The sequence below is a fragment of the Bombina bombina genome, chromosome 8, assembly GCF_027579735.1.
Source record: "Bombina bombina isolate aBomBom1 chromosome 8, aBomBom1.pri, whole genome shotgun sequence".
NCBI classification, from domain to species: domain Eukaryota; kingdom Metazoa; phylum Chordata; class Amphibia; order Anura; family Bombinatoridae; genus Bombina; species Bombina bombina.
Window position 1 is genome coordinate 44684141 of NC_069506.1, and position 21259 is coordinate 44705399.

At 40.7% G+C, this 21259-nt stretch overlaps 1 protein-coding gene across 1 annotated transcript in view; it reads left to right on the top strand.

The window, feature by feature from the left end:
* Window positions 1-21259, top strand: part of PANK4 (pantothenate kinase 4 (inactive)) — a 178875-nt gene that overhangs the window by 22259 nt on the left and 135357 nt on the right. The window contains exons 3-5 of the mRNA XM_053690347.1: window positions 16162-16370; window positions 19092-19275; window positions 19499-19591. Coding sequence (XP_053546322.1) covers window positions 16162-16370; window positions 19092-19275; window positions 19499-19591 — 486 coding nt within the window. The remainder of the gene's footprint in view (window positions 1-16161; window positions 16371-19091; window positions 19276-19498; window positions 19592-21259) is intronic.

Consider the following 21259-nt stretch of genomic DNA (forward strand, 5'->3'; position numbering starts at 1 on the left):
TTTTGATTTTTCAAAATGTGATTCTTTCTCTTGGCATCATTTGTAAACCTTGGTAGGCTTGTAGTGTGCATGTGCCCTCATTTTGCAACAATGTTCAACATTTCTACAAACCTTGTTGCAAACACTGCTGCCATGTATTGCTAAAGATGCATGCACGCTCCTGAGCCTTCCTAGGATTTCTCTACATATGATGCACAAGAGCAAAACTTATCCAAAGCAATCCATTGAAAGTATAGGGTGAGCTATATATGCATTGATTGTGCTATATAAATGCTTTGGTTAAACATTTTAACCAAAAACTTATATTACCCGACTGAACATTGACTTCTTGAGGCCGGGCACAACATAACACGCCGAGTGCCACTTGTAATCTAGGCCTGTGTTTTTGTAGGAGTATTTGGATAGAGCATATGTCCTGCCAAGCCTTGCGCTGTTCTATAACTTTGTCATTATTTGGTTCTTTGGGTAGTTTGTCCTAGATAATCCTTTCTAAAGAATACCAGTCCGGTACTAGGTTCCAGCATGCGATAGTGCCCTTTATTCACACAGCCTTTAGCTGTTATTGTTCATGCCTTTGTGTTCCTGCCCAGCTTTTTTTCACCTTAGTGTAAAATTCTGTTCATCTTAAGATATGAAACCAAAAAAGGTTCTTCTGTGACTCAGACAGAGCAAACCATTTTAAAAAAGTTTCAGATTTACTTCTTTTATTAAATTTTCTTTGTTCCCAAGATATTCTGTGTTAAAGTGAAGGTAAAGTTTAGTCTTTCTGCAATCCATTATTTAATGTATCACCTTGTAAAATCCAGAGTCGCTAACTTTTATCTTTTTTTTTTTTTTTTTTTTTTTACATAACATTTAGTTAATAAATGTATTTTATTCTCCCCTACCGTTCTGTTACAAGCTCCGCCCACAATCAATTTCCTGTCTGTTTAGCTTATGAGGTATAGAGCGTTCCCACCCACTCTATATGTGCCTACAATGCTCGTGCCCGGCGTAGATAACCACTGCATATGCGCAAAACATCAACAACGGTACACAATGCACATGCGTTAATGCCAGTCTATGCTTTATACAGCGCAGGCGTCATCGATCTCTGCAAGATGGTATTCAATGAATATCTATATTCATTCAATACTATATTGTACGAGAGAGAGAGAGAGAGCAACTGCATTTTCCGTTAGTTTGCGAATCATACAATTCAATTGATTACAATATCAGTGTAAGTATGCCTAATCAATGAAAGCTTACTTATCGAATTAAAATATAATTTGCAGAAACTTTTTTAACGATGTATTTTATGTAATATTCATGATTTTAGATCTAAGACTCTTTAATATCTCTTTACATACGTTCCTTCAACCTTTAGGTATATAATGGCCATAGAGAGTTTATTGTCATTCGAACTTTGCATTGTCACCCTTTTTATGTATCTCTTACTGTCACATTTCTTCTAAGCATTTTTTAAATTATACTCATTTTTAACACTATAATAGTGAGTATGAATACCTTTTTATTTTATATATTTTTATTACGATCGTTGGAATTTCCTTACATATTCATTACTGAATTCTAAAATTAGCTGTTATAGACTATTGCAAATTTTACAAAAAGATGACACTGGTGCAGTTCGATCTAGCACTTATTAACCAACAATCCTATTAGTCCTTATTTCATATATCACTTCTATCATAATGTATGATGTTTCATAATTTTAAAAGTATGAAGATCAATAACTCTTGGTCTTGTTCCTACAAAGGTCAATGATTTTAATATGTTTGTAAATAGATGAATGAATAACGTTTAATTGAATTATATCCTATTATAAACAATCTCAATTGATACCTAAATTTTAAATGTTTAAATTGGTTATATCTCCTTATATAATTCTATTTTTCTATTACAATAGTAAGATCAATTTATTTGGATTACACCGTTTGTTTTGCTTGAAATGTGAAACTAATTCACAGTATTACAATAATCAAATGAATTATTAATCAAGTCTTTAACAAGATATATAAGGTTAAAATAATAAGTTTAACAGTCTATAGAGCCAAACATATGAACTTACTTTCAAATGATATATATAACTTCGATGCGCTGATTTGAATTGTAACAATAATTGTTTTAGCCTTCGATATTGTATCCAACGTTATAAACAAGCCTGTTACGTATTGCTGCTGAATTTTTTTTTTTGGTCAGTAAGCATGCGCGAAACGGGGCCGCGCTTGGTTTTCCAGGGAGAGGAAGGAAGCTAACGCATGCGCAAAGCTTGGAAGATAGCGGTGACGTCAAATGACGGCCGCCTAACGGCCAGGAAGTCAATTGGCTGTTCTTAAAACGTGACCAGCAGGCTAATTTTTATTTTATTTTATATATAACGGGTTGAATCGTACGCTTGTTGGATTGCGACTAAAAACGGATAAAACTAATAATAAAGCTAAAAATGAAAATTTTCATGAATGACAGTGCCATTGATTTGTGTTGTATTGCAGATAAGTGCACAGTAATACAGCAAACTTTACCTTCACTTTAAAGATACCTAGGTAGGCATCTGGAACGCTTCATGGCAGGAAATAGTGCTGCCATATACTGCTCTTGCAAATGGATAACATTCTTGCAAAATTGCTGCCATATAGTGCTCCAGCACACATGCACGCTCCTAAGCTTATGTCCCTGATTTTTATCAAAAGATACTAAGAAAATTTGATAATGGAAGTAAATTAGAAAGTAGTTGAAAATGATATTCTCTATGTGAGTCATGAAAGACACATTTTGGGTTGTATGTCCCTTTAAATTGAGCCAATAAAGTCAGCTTTAGAGCAGCAATGAACTATTAGGACGTAGCTGAACACGTCGTCTGGTGAGCCAACCACAGGTATATTTGTGTAGCCACTAATCACCAGCTAGATCCCAGTAGGCACCTGGAGCACCACATGACAGGAAATAGTGCTGCCATTTAGTGCTCCTGCAAATGGATAGCATTCTTGCAAAACTGCTGCCATATAGTGCTCCAGAAAAGGGCAGGCCTCCTAAGCATATGTCCCTGCTTTCAACAAAAGATACAGAGAGAACGGAGACAATTTGATAATAGAACTAAATCTGAATCATTAAAGAAATATTTTGGGTTTCTCCTGTTAAGTGTAGTCAGTCCACGGGTCATCCATTACTTATGGAATATATCTCTTCCTAACAGGAAACTGCAAGAGAATTACCCAGCAGAGCTGCTATATAGCTCCTCCCCTCACATATCATACTCAGTCATTCTCCTGCAGCCTAACTAAAAAGGAAGCTGTGAGAGATCTGTGGTGTTTTTTAACTTAGTTTATTTCTACAATCAAAAGTTTATTTTTAAATGGCACCGGAGTGTGCTGTTTATTCTCAGGCAGCATTAGAAGAAGAATCTGCCTGGGTTTTTTTCTATGGTCTTAGCAGACGTAACTAATATCCACTGGCTGTTTCTCATCTGAGGAGTGAGGTAACTTCAGAGAAGGGGAATAGCATGCAGGGCTCCCCTGCAACAAATGAGGTATGTGCAGTAATTTATTTTCTGAGGAATGGAATTGACTGAGAAAATACTGCTGATACCATTGTAAAGTAAGTTCAGCCTTAAATGCAGTGATAGCGACTGGTATCAGGCTGATGTGTGTGTGTGTGTGTGTGTACACTGAATGTATTTTTTTAAGGAATGGAATTGACTCTGAAAATACTGTTAATACTGAAATAATGTATGAGCCTTAACTGCAGTAAAAACGACTGGTAGCAGGCTTATTAATATTAATACATAACTTTCAAATGTATGTTTAAAACGTTTACTGGCTTGTTAATTGTTTTTGTGAGGTACTTGGTGATAAAACTTATTAGGGAATGATTTTTACCACATGGCCATTTTTGTTTTCTGCATAGAAACAGTTTCTGAGCTTCCCCACTGTTGTAATATGAGTGGGAGGGGCCTATTTTAGCGCTTTTTTGCGCAGTAAAAATTCAGTCACAATCTGTCTACTTCATCCTCCATGATCCAGATCGTCTCTAGAGAGCTCAGGGGTCTTCAAAATCCATTTTGAGGGAGGTAATCAGGCACAGCTGTCCTGTGACAGTGTATTTGACTGTGAGAAAAACGTTAATTATATAATTGTTATCCGTTTTTGGGTACTAAGGGGTTAATCATCCATTTGCTGGTGGGTGCAATCCTTTGCTAACTTAATACATTTACTGTGAAAATTTGGTTGCTATAACTATTTTGGTCATTGTTATTTCAACTGTGTCAGTTTTTCTGTGCTTCTTAAAGGCACAGTAACGTTTTTTTATATTGCTTGTAAATTAATTTTGAAAAGTATTTCCAAGTTTGCTAGTCTCATTGCTAGTTTGTTTAAACATGTCTGACTCAGATGAATCTCTTTGTTCACTATGTTTAAAGGCCAATGTGGAGCCCAATAGAAATTTGTGTACTAATTGCATTGATGCTACTTTAAATAAAAGTCAATCTTTACATGTAAAGAAATTATCACCAGACGACGAGGGGGAAGTTATGCCGACTAACTCTCCTCACGTGTCAGTACCTTCGCCTCCCGCTCAGGAGGTGCGTGATTTTGTGGCGCCAAGTACATCAGGGAGGCCCTTACAAATCACTTTGCAAGACATGGCTACTGTTATGACAGAAGTATTATCTAAGTTGCCAGAATTAAGAGGCAAGCGCGATAGCTCTGGGTTAAGGATAGAGCGCGCGGATGAGAGCCATGTCAGATACTGCGTCACAGTTTGCAGAACGTGAGGACGGAGAGCTTCATTCTGTGGGTGACGGATCTGATCCAGGGAGACTGGATTCAGAGATTTCCAATTTTAAATTTAAGCTAGAGAACCTCCGCACATTGCTAGGGGAGGTATTAGCGGCTCTGAATGATTGTAACACGGTTGCAATTCCAGAGAAATTATGTAGGTTGGATAGATACTATGCGGTACCGGTGTGTACTTACGTATTTCCTATACCAAAAAGGCTTACAGAGATTATTAGCAAGGAGTGGGATAGACCGGGTGTGCCTTTTACCCCTCCTCCCATATTTAGGAAAATGTTTCCTATTGACGCCACCACACGAGACTTATGGCAGACGGTCCCTAAGGTGGAGGGAGCAGTTTCTACTTTAGCTAAGCGTACCACTATCCCGGTGGAGGATAGTTGTGCCTTTTCAGATCCAATGGATAAAAAATTAGAGGGTTACCTTAAGAAAATGTTTGTTCAACAAGGTTTTATTTTACAGCCCCTCGCATGCATTGCGCCTGTCACTGCTGCGGCAGCATTCTGATTTGAGTCTCTGGAAGAGGCCATTCGCTCAGCTCCATTGGATGAAATAATCAACAAGCTTAAGACACTTAAGCTAGCTAACGCATTTGTTTCTGATGCCATTGTGCATTTAACCAAACTTACGGCTAAGAACTCCGGATTCGCCATCCAAGCGCGCAGAGCGCTATGGCTTAAATCCTGGTCAGCTGACGTGACTTCTAAATCTAAATTGCTTAATATTCCTTTCAAAGGGCAGACCTTATAAGGGCCCGGCTTGAAAGAAATTATTGCTGACATTACGGGAGGTAAGGGCCATGCTCTACCTCAGGACAGGGCCAAATCAAAGGCCAAACAGTCTAATTTTCGTGGCTTTCGTAACTTCAAGGCAGGAGCAGCATCAACTTCCTCCGCTCCAAAACAGGAAGGAGCTGTTGCTCGTTACAGACAGGGCTGGAAAGTTAACCAGTCCTGGAACAGGGGCAAGCAGGCCAAGAAACCTGCTGCTGCCCCCAAAACAGCATGAAGAGAGGGCCCCCTATCCGGAAACGGATCTAGTGGGGAGCAGACTTTCTCTCTTCGCCCAGGCTTGGGCAAGAGATGTCCAGGATCCCTGGGCGTTGGAGATCATATCTCAGGGATATCTCCTGGACTTCAAAACTTCTCCTCCACGGGGGAGATTTCATCTTTCAAGGTTATCAGCAAACCAAATAAAGAAAGAGGCGTTTCTACGCTGTGTACAAGACCTCTTACTAATGGGGGTAATCCACCCAGTTCCGCGGACGGAACACGGGCAGGGATTCTATTCAAACCTATTTGTGGTTCCCAAGAAAGAGGGAACCTTCAGGCCAATCTTGGACTTAAAAATCCTAAACAAATTTCTAAGAGTTCCATCATTCAAAATGGAAACTATTCGAACCATCCTTCCCATGATCCAAGAGGGTCAGTACATGACCACAGTGGATCTAAAGGATGCCTACCTTCACATACCGATTCACAAGGACCATTACCGGTATCTGAGATTTGCCTTCCTAGACAGGCATTACCAGTTTGTAGCTCTTCCCTTCGGATTAGTTACGGCTCCAAGAATCTTTACAAAAATTCTAGGATCACTTCTGGCGGTACTAAGACCGCGAGGCATAGCGGTGACTCCGTACCTAGACGACATTCTGATACAAGCGTCAAGTTTTCAAACTGCCAAGTCTCATACAGAGATAGTTCTGGCATTTCTGAAGTCGCATGGGTGGAAGGTGAACGTGGAAAAGTTATCTATTACCACTTACAAGAGTTCCCTTTCTAGGGACTCTTATAGATTCTGTAGAGATGAAAATTTACCTGAAAGAGGCCAGGTTATTAAAACTTCTAAATGCTTGCCGTGTCCTTCACTCCATTCCACACCCGTCAGTAGCTCAGTGCATGGAAGTAATCGGCTTAATGGTAGCGGCAATGGACATAGTACCATTTGCGCGCCTGCATCTCAGACCGCTGCAATTGTGCATGCTAAGTCATTGGAACGGGGATTACTCAGATTTGTCCCCCCTACTAAATCTGGATCAAGAGACCAGAGATTCTCTTCTATGGTGGCTTTCTCGGCCACATCTGTCCAAGGGGATGACCTTTCGCAGGCCAGATTGGACGATTGTAACAACAGACGCCAGCCTTCTAGGCTGGGGAGCAGTCTGGAATTCCCTGAAAGCTCAGGGATTATGGACGCAGGAGGAGAAACTCCTCCCAATAAATATTCTGGAGTTAAGAGCAATATTCAATGCTCTCCTAGCTTGGCCTCAGTTAGCAACACTGAGGTTCATCAGATTTCAGTCGGACAACATCACGACTGTGGCTTACATCAACCATCAAGGGGGAACCAGAAGTTCCCTAGCGATGTTGGAAGTCTCAAAGATAATTCGCTGGGCAGAGTCTCACTCTTGCCACCTGTCAGCGATCTACATCCCAGGCGTGGAGAACTGGGAGGCGGATTTTCTAAGTCTCCAGACTTTTCATCCGGGGGAGTGGGAGCTTCATCCGGAGGTCTTTGCTCAACTGATTCGTCGTTGGGGCAAACCATATCTGGATCTCATGGCGTCTCGTCAGAACGCCAAGCTTCCTTGTTACGGATCCAGGTCCAGTGACCCGGGAGCGGTGCTGATAGATGCTCTGACAGCTCCTTGGGTCTTCAACATGGCTTATGTGTTTCCACCATTCCCGATGCTTCCTCGTTTGATTGCCAAGATCAAACAGGAGAGAGCTTCGGTGATTCTGATAGCGCCTGCGTGGCCACGCAGGACCTGGTATGTAGACCTAGTGGACATGTCGTCCTGCCCACCGTGGTCTCTGCCTCTGAGACAGGACCTTATAATTCAGGGTCCTTTCAACCATCCAAATCTAATTTCTCTGAGGCTGACTGCATGGAGATTGAACGCTTGATTCTATCAAAGCGTGGCTTCTCGGAGTCGGTTATTGATACTTTAATACAGGCTAGGAAGCCTGTTACCAGAAAAATTTACCATAAGATATGGCGTAAATATTTACATTGGTGCGAATCCAAGAGTTACTCATGGAGTAAGGTTAGGATTCCTAGGATATTGTCCTTTCTACAAGAGGGTTTAGAAAAGGGCTTATCTACTAGTTCGTTAAAGGGACAGATTTCTGCTCTGTCTATTCTTCTACACAAACGTCTGGCTGAAGTTCCAGACGTTCAGGCTTTCTGTCAGGCTTTAACTAGGATTAAGCCTGTGTTTAAGTCTGTTGCTCCGCCGTGGAGCTTAAACTTAGTTCTTAATGTTCTTCAAGGCGTTCCATTTGAACCCCTTCATTCCATTGATATCAAGCTGTTATCTTGGAAAGTTCTGTTTTTGATGGCTATTTCCTTGGCTCGAAGAGTCTCTGAGTTATCTGCCTTACATTGTGATTCTCCTTATCTGATTTTTCATTCAGACAAGGTAGTCCTGCATACTAAACCTGGGTTCTTACCTAAGGTAGTTACTAACAGGAATATCAATCAAGAGATTGTTGTTCCATCTCTGTGTCCTAACCCTTCTTCAAAGAAGGAACGACTTTTGCATAATCTGGACGTAGTCCGTGCCATGAAATTCTATTTGCAGGCAACTAAGGATTTTCGTCAAACTTCTTCCCTGTTTGTCGTTTACTCTGGACAGAGGAGAGGTCAAAAGGCTTCGGCTACCTCTCTCTCTTTTTGGCTTCGTAGCATAATACGCTTAGCCTATGAGACTGCTGGACAGCAGCCTCCTGAAAGGATTACAGCTCATTCTACTAGAGCTGTGGCTTCCACCTGGGCCTTTAAAAATGAGGCCTCTGTTGAACAGATTTGCAAGGCTGCGACTTGGTCTTCGCTTCACACTTTTTCAAAATTTTACAAATTTGACACTTTTGCTTCGTCGGAGGCTATTTTTGGGAGAAAGGTACTTCAGGCAGTGGTTCCTTCTGTTTAATGTTCCTGCCTTGTCCCTCCCTTCATCCGTGTACTTTAGCTTTGGTATTGGTATTCCATAAGTAATGGATGACCCGTGGACTGACTACACTTAACAGGAGAAAACATAATTTATGCTTACCTGATAAATTCCTTTCTCCTGTAGTGTAGTCAGTCCACGGCCCGCCCTGTTTTTACGGCAGGTCTAAATTTTAATTAAACTCCAGTCACCACTGTACCCTATGGTTCCTCCTTTCTCGTCTGCTTTGGTCGAATGACTGAGTATGATATGTGAGGGGAGGAGCTATATAGCAGCTCTGCTGGGTAATTCTCTTGCAGTTTCCTGTTAGGAAGAGATATATTCCATAAGTAATGGATGACCCGTGGACTGACTACACTACAGGAGAAAGGAATTTATCAGGTAAGCATAAATTATGTTTTTATATCCCTTTAACATGTTTATCATGCTTAAAGGGATAGTAAACACCAAAAATGTTGTTGTTTAAAAAGATAGATTATCCCTTTAATACCATTCTCTAGTTTTGCATAACCAACACAGTTATAATAATATACTTTTTACCTCTGTGATTACCTTGTATCTAAACTTCTGCTGACTGCCCCCTTTTTTCAGTTCTTTTGACAGACTTGCATTACAGGCATTTAGTGCTGACTCTTAAATAACTTCACGTGCATGAGCACAATGTAATCTATATGAAACACATGAACTAACGCCCTCTAGCTGTGAAAACGTTTCAAATGCATAAGAGGCGGCCTTCAAGGGTTTAGAAATTAGCATATGAGCCTACCTAGGTTTAGCTTTCAACTAAGAATAACAAGAGAACAAAGCAAATTTGATGATAATAGTAAATTAGAAAGTTGTTTGAAATTAACTGCCTATCTAAATCATGAAAGTTTATTTTGGACTTTACTATCCCTTTTTAAGTTTTTGAGGCGAGAGGGAGATTAAATTGATCTTGGGAAATTATGTGGAATGTTATGACCTTTTAGAAGGAATTTAGAAAGCAAAAACATACGGACAGATTTGCTAAAACTCGCCCACAGGGAGTGAAATCACGCCAGCCCTCACATGGGTGGACCTTACTTATTTTATTAAATACGTGGCTTAACCTGGCGAGTGGCGATCTGCTTTCCATAGAAAGTAATGTAGTCTTTGAAATGGAGCATCTTGCAGGGGAAAGTGAATCTCACAGGAAGCACCCTGGTGTCTTTGCCACCAGGAGGAGGCAAAGACACCCCAGCCAAAGGCTTAAATACCTCCTCCACTTCCCTCATCGTCACAGGAGAAGTGCCGAAGATTGGAGTAGTCTCTTATGGAGGGTAGTACTCTTAGCATTGGGACTGGAGTTTTAAGTAGTCCTGTCAGCCTCTCTGTAAAAGCCTGGGTGAAAGTCCGGAGATGCAGGGAGAGTCTTTCTGTGAAACCATCCCGACTCATATTAACAGCTCCACAAGCAATCAGGGTTGACTAGTTTTGCTGCCTGCTTTTTACACTCCAGTCCATATCAGGAGCGAGACTACTAACCTGTCAAACTTGAAGGGCCGTGTTCCTGTTCCACGGAGTAGATTCTGGTAAGATCGTTTAATTTTTTATTACATAATGATAACATGGAAGACAGGGTCACAGTGTGACGCCTCTTATCTTTAAAGAATCAAGGGTTAATATTCCTGGAAAGGGGATTATGGAACAGGAAGGGTTTATACATGATATTGTTTATTGTGTCATTGCTGCGTTATGTGCGAGATGAGGCTCTGGCAATGTGTGGAACTTTCAGGTGACTTGCATGAGTATTGCACGGCCCTTAGGCATGGGTGGTACTGCCAGGCATTCTATGTGACCGGATGGGGCTATCTCTCTTCCTCTGTTGATTAGCGGCGCAGGAGACGAAACGGTTTCTGTAGTCTGGGTCATAGGAGGTGGTGACTGCCCCGGCCATTGGCGGTTATAAAGGTGCCTATTTATTAAGTTAATCTAGTCCGTAATAACAACGCAAGCTATGGAGGACTCTGACACGTTAGAGGGTTCTCCCTCTTTAACAAGGTCTCATTCCTGTGTTTATTGTGAGGAGGTTCTGGTAGAACAGCCTGCTCAACTATGTTCCACATGCCTTAATAAAGTTACGACATCCTAAAAGTAAACGGATGTCTAGTACTACTGAGCCATCCACCTCTGAGGGTTCCCCGTACCGTGAGGTGCGTTCCCTGCATTCATCTCCAATTGCACATGCAGCGCCCCAGGGACCAACCATTACTCCTGCAGGAGAGATTCGGTGGCTGTCAGATTTTGCAGATCAACTGCAAACGGCGGTATCAAATGATCCATGCTTTACCACGTTCTGCTAAGTGCAAGCATAGGGCGTATCATGGCGGCCCGGCCCAGGGGTTGTCTATGCCTATGGAAATATCAGAGGAGTTATACGATGACGAGGCCCACTCAGACTCTTCGGACGAGGCCCCTTCTAGGTCGGAGTCCATTTCATCTAAACCTCCGGCTGCGGAGGAGCCTGACTTTAGGTTTAGGATAGAGAATTTGCACTTTTTGCTGAAGCAAGTGCTTGCTAATCTGGAGGTTCCGGAACCAAAGCTTCCGGAGGAACCTGCGATTCCTAAACTTGATAAGGTATATGAGGACAGGGTGGTGCCTCAAGCCTTCCCAGTTCCTGTTAAGATGGCTAATATTATTAAGAATGAATGGGAGCGATTTAGGTTCTTCCTTTTCCCCTTCTTCCTTTAAGAAACTGTTCCCTGTTCCGGACTCGGCTTGAGCTGTGGGGTACTGTCCCTAAGGTGGATGGTGCTATTTCCACGCTCGTGAAGCAGACAACTATTCCCCTCGAGGATAGTTAATTGTTTAAAGAGCCCATGGATAAAAAGTTGGAAATCATGTTAAGGAAGATGTTTCAACACACTGGGTTTGTTTTTCAGCCGGCAGCGGCTGTAGCCGCGGTTGCCGGAGCTGCGACATATTGGTGTGGATCCCTGTGTGAAATGGTCGAGGGGTAGACTTCCATCAACGAGATACAGGGTAAGATTAAGGCACTGAAGGTCACCAATTATTTCATCTGTGATGCCAATATGCAAATTATTCGCCTGAACGCTAAGGTGTCAGGTTTTTCCGTTTTAGCAGGGCTCTGTGGCTTGTCTTGGTCTGCGGACATGACCTCTAAATCAAGGCTGTTGTCCCTGCCTTTTCAAGGAAAGATTCTGTTCGGTCCAGGATTTGATTCCTAACTTTCCTAACGCAGGATAAGAAGGCTAAGCCTAAAGGATCTACTTTTCGTCCTTTTCGTGCGGACAAGGCCCAGTGCCAGCAGTCCGTCGTGAAAGCGGACCAGTCCAAGGGAACTTGGAAGCTGGCTCATTCTTGGAGCAAGTCTAAGCAGAGCAAGAAGCCCGCCGAGACAAAATCGGCATGAAGGAGCAGGCCTGACCGGTCTCCGACCCAAGTAGGGGGCAGATTATCTCTCTTCTCAGAAGCCTGGTTACAGGACATTCAGGACCCTTCGGTTCTGGAGGTTGTCACCCAGGGTTACAGGATAGAATCCCATCTGCCCAGGGGCAGATTCCTCCTGTCAAACCTGTCTTCAAGACCAGAAAAGAGAGAGGCCTTTCTAAAGTGTGTGAGGGATTTCTCCTCTCTCGGCGTTATCGTACCAGTACCCCAAGCAGAAAGGGGTCTAGGGTACTATTCAAATATTTTTGTGGTTCCAAAAGAGGGCACATTCCGCCCGATTCTGGACCTAAAGTGTTTAAACAAGTTTCGGAGTGTTCCATCGTTCAAAATGGAAACGATCAGATCTATTCTGCCCCTAGTTCAAGAGGGACAGTTCATGACAACTATAGACTTGAAGGACGCTTACCTTCATGTGCCAATTCACAGGGACACTTTCAAGTTCCTAAGATTTGCGTTTGTGGCCCTCCCCTTTGGTCTGGCAACGGCACCGAGAGTCTTCACGAAGGTTCTGGGGGCGCTACTTGCAGTGGCCAGTCCATGAAAATATTTCTCACAGACCATCGATGCAGGAAGATTGTGTCCTCTTGTCTTGCCCTTCAGTCCTCCTCAAGCCCCTCGGTGGCTCAGTGTATGGAGGTGATCGGACTCATGGTTTCCAGCATAGACGTCATTCCATTCGTCAGGTTCCATCTCGGACCTCTTCAATTGTGCATGTTGAGACAGTGGAACAGCAATCATTCAGATCTCTCACAACAGATATCCATGGATGCTCGGACTCGGATCTCCCTCTCTTGGTGGAGATCCGTCCGGAGCAACTGTCCATGGGGACATCCCTCTTGTGACCGTCCTGGGAGATTGTGACCACATACGCGAGTCTGGCAGGATGAGGAGCTGTGTGAGGTGCCAGGATGGCACATGGAAAATGGACCCGGGAGGAGTCTCTCCTTCTGATAAATATTCTGGAACTCTGAGCAATCTACAATGCTCTGAAGGCATGACCTCCTCTGGGGTCGTTCAGCTTCATCAGATTCCAGACCGAAAACATTACCTCGGTGGCTTACATCAGGAACAGGGTCATTTTCAACATCAAAATCTCGATTCTCTGAGGCTGTTTGCGTGGAGATTGAATGCCTAGTTTTGGCCAAGAGAGGCTTTTCTGAAAGTGTGATTGATATGCTAATTCAGGCAAGGAAGCCAGTCACTCGTCGCATCTACTATAAGGTGTGGAGGAATAACTTGTTCTGGTGTGAGAAGCATGGATATCCTTGGCATAAGGTAAAGGTATCCAGGATCCTGTCCTTTCTCCAAGAGGGTTCCGTAAAGGTACAGATTCCGTAAAGGTACAGATTTCGGCATTATCGGTCTTTTTGCATAGGAGACTCACTGAGTTCCCTGCCATACAATCTTTTGTTCAGGCTCTGTCTAGAATCAGGTCTGTCTTTAGACAGTCTGCTCCTCCATGGAGCTTAAACTTGGTCCTTAAGGTATTGCAGAAGGTTCCATTTGAGCCTATGCACTCCATTGACATTAAGATTCGGTCCTGGAAGGTTCTTTTCCTGTTGGCCATTGCATCGGCACACAGAGTATCTGAACTGGCTGCCTTGCAACGTGAGCATCCTTATCGGTTTTTTTTCATGCCGATAAGGCTGTGCTTCGCACTGGCTTGGGGCTTCTTCCCAAGGTGGTGTCTAACCGTAACATCAATCAGGAAATAGTTGCTCCTTCTTTATGTCCTAACCCTTCTTCTTCTAAGGAGAGGTTACTTCATAATCTGGATGTGGGCCGTGCCTTAAAGTTCTATCTTCAGGCTACAAAGGATTTCAGATAGTCTACATCTCTTTTTGTGGTGTATTCAGGGAAGCACAAGGGGCAGAAAGCCTCTTCTACTTCTTTTTCCTTTTGGGTGAGGAGCTTGATTCGCTTGGCCTATGAGACAGCGGGACATAAGCCTCCTCAGAGGATCACGGCTCATTCAACTAAAGCTGTGGCTTTGTCTTGGACCTTCAAGAATGAGGCCTCTATGGAGCATATTTGTAAGGCGGCTACCTGGTCTTCCTTACACACTTTTACAAAGTTTTGCAAATTTTACGTTTTTGCTTCTGCGGAAGCTGTTTTTGGGTGAGAGGTTTTGCAGGCTGTGGTGCCCTCAGATTAGGGTCTGCCTTTTACCCTACCGGTTTCATTCAGTGTCCTTTAGAGCTTTGGTATATGTTCCCAACAGTAATGAATGAAGCCATGGACTCTCCTCCCCTTTTAGATGGAAAACGTAAAATGTGCTTACCCGATAATTTAATTTCCATCGAGGGGAGGAGAGTCGAGTCCACGGCTCCCGTCCGTATCTCCGATGGGTGGACCTAAATTTTATTAATCTTCTGGCACCGTTTATACCCTTATATTTCTCCTACTGTTCCTTGTTTCCTCGGCAGAATGACTGGGGGATGAGGGAAGTGGGGGAGGTATTTAAGCCTTTGGCTGGGGTGTCTTTGCCTCCTCCTGGTAGCCAGGTTCTTAGTTCCCAACAGTAATGAATAAAGCTGTGGACTCTCCTCCCTCAATGGAAATGAAATTATCAGGTAAGTATAATTTTTTTTTTAAGCAAATACAAATCAGTGTTTTAGAGTGATGTAACTTAAATTCAATTCAAGCCCCTAACATGAAACCACAAGATTAATTTTTCTTTGAAAAAAAAAAAAATACAAAGTATATTTTTCTAATGTTGTATTTTTCTTATAATATTCCTGATCAAAGAGCTTTAGAGAATCTGGTCCTAATTCTTGTGACCTGTCATTCATCTTCTGGCTCTAGAATGATTTGCTTTAGTCTTAAAGTGTCAGTAAACCTTAAAAATAATGTTATATAATTCTGCACATAGTGCAGAATATTGTATAACATTATATTAGCCAAACTTTATAAAACCTAATATACCCTTTTAATTTAAAAAAAAACCCCGGCTGTTTTACAGACCCGCTCTCTGTGCTCTTCTGAGCGGGTCTGTTTGTTTCACACAGCGCATCGGGCCAGCTGTATAGTCACAGCCCGGCCCGACCGCTCCATTATACACAGTGCAGCTCGCTCCTGCTGTCAGACAGAGCAGGAGCGAGCTGCACTTAGTGTTATGGCGCGGTCGGGCCGGGCTGTGACTATACAGCTGGCCCGATGCGCTGTGTGAAACAGACGCGCTCAGAAGAGCACAGAGAGCGGGTCTGTAAAACAGCCGTTTTTTAAAAAGTTAAAAGGGAATATTATGTTTTATAAAGTTTGGCTAATATAATGTTATATAATTCTGCACTATGTGCAGAATTATATAACATTATTTTTGAAGTTTACTGTCCCTTTTTAAAGCTCAAATTCAGATTTATTTTCCTCACCTACAAAGTCCCCGACAACAATACACCTACATTTTGGATGTCTTCACATTCTTCCCTAGCTACCCCTTTGGTTCTGTCTCTGATATATACCTCTAAGGGCCTGAAAAACTTGCCAGTATGGAGAGAAATCACACAAGGAACAGTCTAGCCCAAAATAAACTTTCATAATTCATATAGGGCATGTCATTTTAAACAAATTTCCTATTTACTTTTAGCACATATTTTGCTTTGTTCTCTTGGTATTCATAGTTGAAAGCTAAACCTAGGTTGTCTTATATGCTAATTTCTTAGACCTTGAAGTCTGCCTCTTATCTGAATGCATTTTTACAGTTTTTCACCATTAGAGGGCATTAGTTCATGTGTGTAATATAGATAACATTGTGCTCACGCACTTGGAGTTACCTAGGAGTCAGCACTGATTGGCTAAAATGCAAGTTTGTCTAAAGAACTGAAATAAGGGGGCAGTCTGCAGATGATCTATCTTTTAAAACAATAAAAAATCTGGTGTAGACTGTCCCTTGAATTCTAATACATCTAATCCCTTTCTTTAATTTTCTAGGCATCACATTGTGTTCACTGTGCATATTAATTGTGGGTGTAAATTTGCCGCCCTGTTCTTTAGGATGCGTCTCATGAATTGCTGTATGAAGTGTCCGAACAAGAAGAGATCACAGCGCGACTCCACTTCATTAAATTTGAAAATACTTACATAGAGACGTGCCTGGACTTTATCAAAGACCATCTAGTGAACACTGAGACGAAAGTCATCAAAGCAACAGGTGGTGGTGCATACAAATTTAAAGACCTCATTGAAAAGAAATTAGGATTAAAGTAAGTTTAAAGAGAATCTTCCATTTATCACACACTCTATTGAGGGTGATACTTAGTTTTTTATGATCATTTTCTGTCGTTGTTTGCCTCTCTCTGTCTTTCTCTGTGTCTCTCTTATGTGTATATTTAGTACCATCAGAAATATATTACTGTGCTGTAATCATTTGTTGTTTTAAATAAATAAACTAGTATCTGCAGTTTAGAACACCACAAGCCAAAAACACAAACAGGAAAACATAGTCATTCTTGATAAAATAGTCTTTCATGATTTAGATAGGGCATGTCATTGTAAACAACTTTCCATTTCACTTTTATCATCAAATTTGCTTTGTTCTCTTGATATTCTTAGTTGAAAGCTAAACCTAGGCAGGCTCATATGTTAATTTCTAAGCTAAGGCCGCCTCTTATCTCAATGCATTTGACAGTTGTTCACAGCTAGAGGGTGCTAGTTTGCGTGCCACATAGATAACATTGTGCTCACTCCCTTGGTGGTGTTTGAGTCCGCACTGATTGGCTAAAATGCAAGTCTGTCAAAAGAACTGAGATAAAGGGGCAGTCTGCAGAGGCTTAAATACAAGGTAATCACAGAGGTAAAAAGTATATTAATATAACCGTGTTGGTTATGCAAAACTGGGGAATGGGTAATAAAGGCATTATCTTTTTAAACAATAAAAAAATCTGGAGTAGACTGTCCCTTTAATTAAGAAGTTTAGAATCTGGATTTGGGGAACTGTACCAAAGGCTAGTGTGGTGTTACTATTTTTGGCGATTTAGGAATAGAAACCGGTTACCCAGGGTACTTGTAACTGTAAATTATTCGAGCTGCATAGTTGATGCACACCCGCTACAAAGCAAATACAACCTGATCTCTATTTGTCACAAGAACTAAGCAGTCAGGCAGGATGGGCAAATACAACTTCCATTAAGAAATATTCCCTATATAATGCAAACCTAGCATACCGCAGTATCTGCCTTGATGTGTATTTAGCAGACACTTGAACTAGCATATAACAGTACTGTAAAGCATTTCCTGTGGTTATCGCAGCGCTGGCGACCTGCCTGTCGTTCTTATGTAAACCACAATGACTTATTTCTAGCTCATATTGATGGGATCTGTGCTTGAAATAAATAGCAAGGTTGAGCGTGGCGGAAATGCAAACATTTTTGGTTTAAAAGGTCATTCTGGTAAAAAAAAAATGACAAGTTATTTTAAAGGTACATGAAATGTAAACGTTTTCTTTTGTGATTAAGGTAGAACATTATTTTTAAACAACTTTCAAATGTACTTCTATCATCAATCTTTCTCTTTTGTTGAAAAGCAAGGACACAAGCCGAGGAGCGTGCACGTGTCTGGATCACTATATGGCAGCAATTTTACCAGAATGTTATCCATTAGCAAGAGCACTAGATGGCAGCGCCATTTCCTGCCATGGAGTGCTCCAGACAGCTACCTGGGTGTCTCTTCAACAAAGAAAACCACGTGAACAAAGCAAATTTTATAATAGAAGTCAAATGGAACCTTTTTTTTTTTTTTTTAAATTGTGTGCTCTGTCTGAATCATAAAATAAAAATTGTCTTTCATATTCCTTTGACTAGTGACCCTGCACATTTATGTTTAACACACTCAACGGGGTTAAGAACATAGTAGAAGTACTGTTTGGGACCTGCAGAACACTGCTGATCCTGAGCCAGTTACACATCTGGTTCGTGCGACTAGCGCTAATGATTGAATCAGAGCTAGTTTCCGCTCTCGACCAGCAGTGCTCTGCAGATCCTGAGCGGGACTACTACTGTGTGTTTAGCACATTTGCGGAGGGTAAAACACATGTGCAGGGTCGCTTGTCTTAAAATTTAGCGCATGTCATTTTTCGACTATAATGATCCTTTAAAAACCATATATAACCATTACATTAAAAAGGATAAATATTTTGATACATAAATAGTAAGTTTTAACAATTATGCACTCATGTAAATGATCTGCATACAAAATAAATATTTAATATTGCTAGTTAGTCTGCAAAATTTGTTTGATTTTCTGTTGTATGTCTGAAGATACAACTCTGTAAGGGACAGACTTAAATGAGTTTCTGCACTCATCAATAAATCGTGTAGGATGTTGCAGGGTCATAAACTGACATGTGCTGGTTGCTCTTTAATCTCTAGGTGGTAGGAAAAAAAACTAAGCAGTGTCTGTATGGGTTAAAGGGATATTTACCTATCAGTAAGTGCTATCCAGGGACTGAACCAAAAATGGGCCGGCTCCTAAGCTTACATTCATGCTTTTCAAATAAAGATACAAAGAGAACGAAGAAAATTAATAAATTAGAAAGTTGATTAAAATTGCATGGTCTGTCTGAATCATGAAAAGAAAAACTGGGTTTCATATCCCTTTTAATCACTTAGCATTACAGTGTCGCTAGCGTTAAAATTTCACGCTCTAACGGATTAGAACATGTAATTTTTAACACTTTAATGGAATGGTCCTGCATTACTTTCAGCTGTTTCGACATTTTGGTATCATGTCCCTTTTTAAATTACAGAAAATGTGGGAAAAATGAAAGTTTATTGCAAAGTATTTTTACTACCTTTTTGTCAAACTGTTGGGGGAAATTCAATTTTGAGTTTAATGTTAAATGTCTGCTTCATTTTTTTGAAATTTACTTAAGTCTTGAAATCAATTTGTTAGACTGATTTCTTTACCTATTTTTTGGTTTATTGTAGAGTTGACAAAGAAGATGAAATGACTTGTTTAATAAAGGGATGCAACTTCGTACTAAAGAATATACCTCATGAAGCATTTATCTATGTGAAACACAGTGATCCGGAGTTTCGATTTCAAAATACTCATCCAAATATTTTCCCTTATTTACTAGTAAACATTGGCTCAGGGGTATCCATTGTAAAGGTAAGAGGAGTGCTAGAAAGGTTAGTTCTTAAAGGGGTTAAAACATTGTTAAAGTCACTCGGGCACAATTTCCACACCTGAGAAGGACATGTTTGGGTTGCCAATAAGGAGTGATATACTTTCATATCAACCAATCGCTTCCTGTGTCCTCCTAGGGAATGGCATGTATGTATGTGTATAAATTCCTAAATACTGATCTATCTTTTTTTTTTTTTTTTAAAAGGTAGAAACAGAGGACCGCTTTGAGCGCATCGGGGGAAGCTCTATAGGAGGTGGTACTTTCTGGGGGCTTGGAGCTCTGCTCACAAAGACAAAGGTTTGATAAATCAGCATTTTGCAGTTTTTTTGTAATCCATAGAGTGATAGCCATGAAGACTTTGTATTCTGTGCTCCCTTTTTATCTATTTCAACTCTGAAAAACAGAGCAATTTCTAATTCTCGGAACTTAAAACGAACCTTGAGGATGTCTTAAGGCTAACTCTGCTACATATATTTCAGATATGGTCTTTAACAGAAAATAAACTGTAAAACAATACATTTTATACTAACAATATGACAGTAACTAGCCTTGTAAGAAAAATGTAAGCCCAGATTGGCAAATGGAGGGTGGAGTTAGACTTTTTAAAACCATTGCTGTGAAAGGATGTTAATTTAAAGAATTATTATTGTTTTAAAAGATAGATAATCCCTTTATTACCCATTCCCCAGTTTTGCATAACCAACACTGTTATATTAATACACTTTTTACATCTGTGATTACCTTGTATCTAAGTCTCTGCAGACTGCCCCCTTATTTCAGTTCTTTTGACAGACTTGCATTTTAGCCAATCAGTGCCCTCTCATTTGTAACTCCATGGGCTTGGACACAATTTTATCTGTATGGCACACATGAAATAACGCCCTCTAGCTGTGAAAAACTGCCAAGTACATTGAAATAAGAGGTGGCCTTCAAGTTCTTAGAAATGAGCTTTCAACAAAGAATACCAAAAAAATAAAGCAAATTTGATGATTAAAGTAATTTAGAAAGTTTGTTTAAAATTGCATTCCCTATCTGAATCATGAAAGATTCGTTTTGAATAGACTGTCCCTTTAATAAAAAAAAAAAAAAAATACACTTGGATACATTATTCTATAGCAAAACAAGACGTGTCTTTTTATTTCAAGGTGTTCACTTCCCCTTTTAAAGGGACATAATACCCATATGCTAAATCACTTGAAACTGATGCAGTATAACTGTAAAAAGCTGGAAAATATCACCTGAGCATCTCTATGTAAAAAATGAAGATATTTTACCTCACAAGTTCCTCAGCTCAGCACAGTAAGTTCTGTGTAAAAAGTTATACTCAGCTGTTGCCCAGCTGCAGGTAAAAAAAAAAAAAAAAAATGAACAGCAGCCAATCAGCATCAGCAGTGCTGAGGTCATGAACTCTTTTACTGTGATTTCATGAGATTTCACTTAACTCTCATGAGATTTCATTGTAAACTTCCTTACACTGAATAGGGAAATAACTTGAGAGTGCACGAGGCTCATCCCTTCGGCTGTCTAGGGACAGACATACTAATATGCTGCTTAGAAGTCTTTTACAATGGGATGTGGCTACTGAGGAACTTTTGAGGTAAAATATCTTTCTTTTTTACATAGAGATGTTCAGGTGATATTTTCTAGTCAGCGTTTTACAGCTATGCTGCATCACTTTAAAGTGTTTCAACATTTGGGTATTATGGCCCTTTAATAAAGGCTTTAAATTTCCTTAGAAAATCCATTACTCTATTAAAGGGACAAAAAAACAACAAATTTTCCTTTCATGATTCAGATAGTACATACAATTTTAAACAACTTTCCATTTCACTTTTATTATCACATTTTCTGAATTTTCTTATCATTTGTTGAAAAGCCGGAATGTAAGTGCGTGTGTCTGTTGCAAAACTGCTGCCATATAATGCTGCAATGTTATACATTAGCAAGAGCACTAGATGGCAGCAC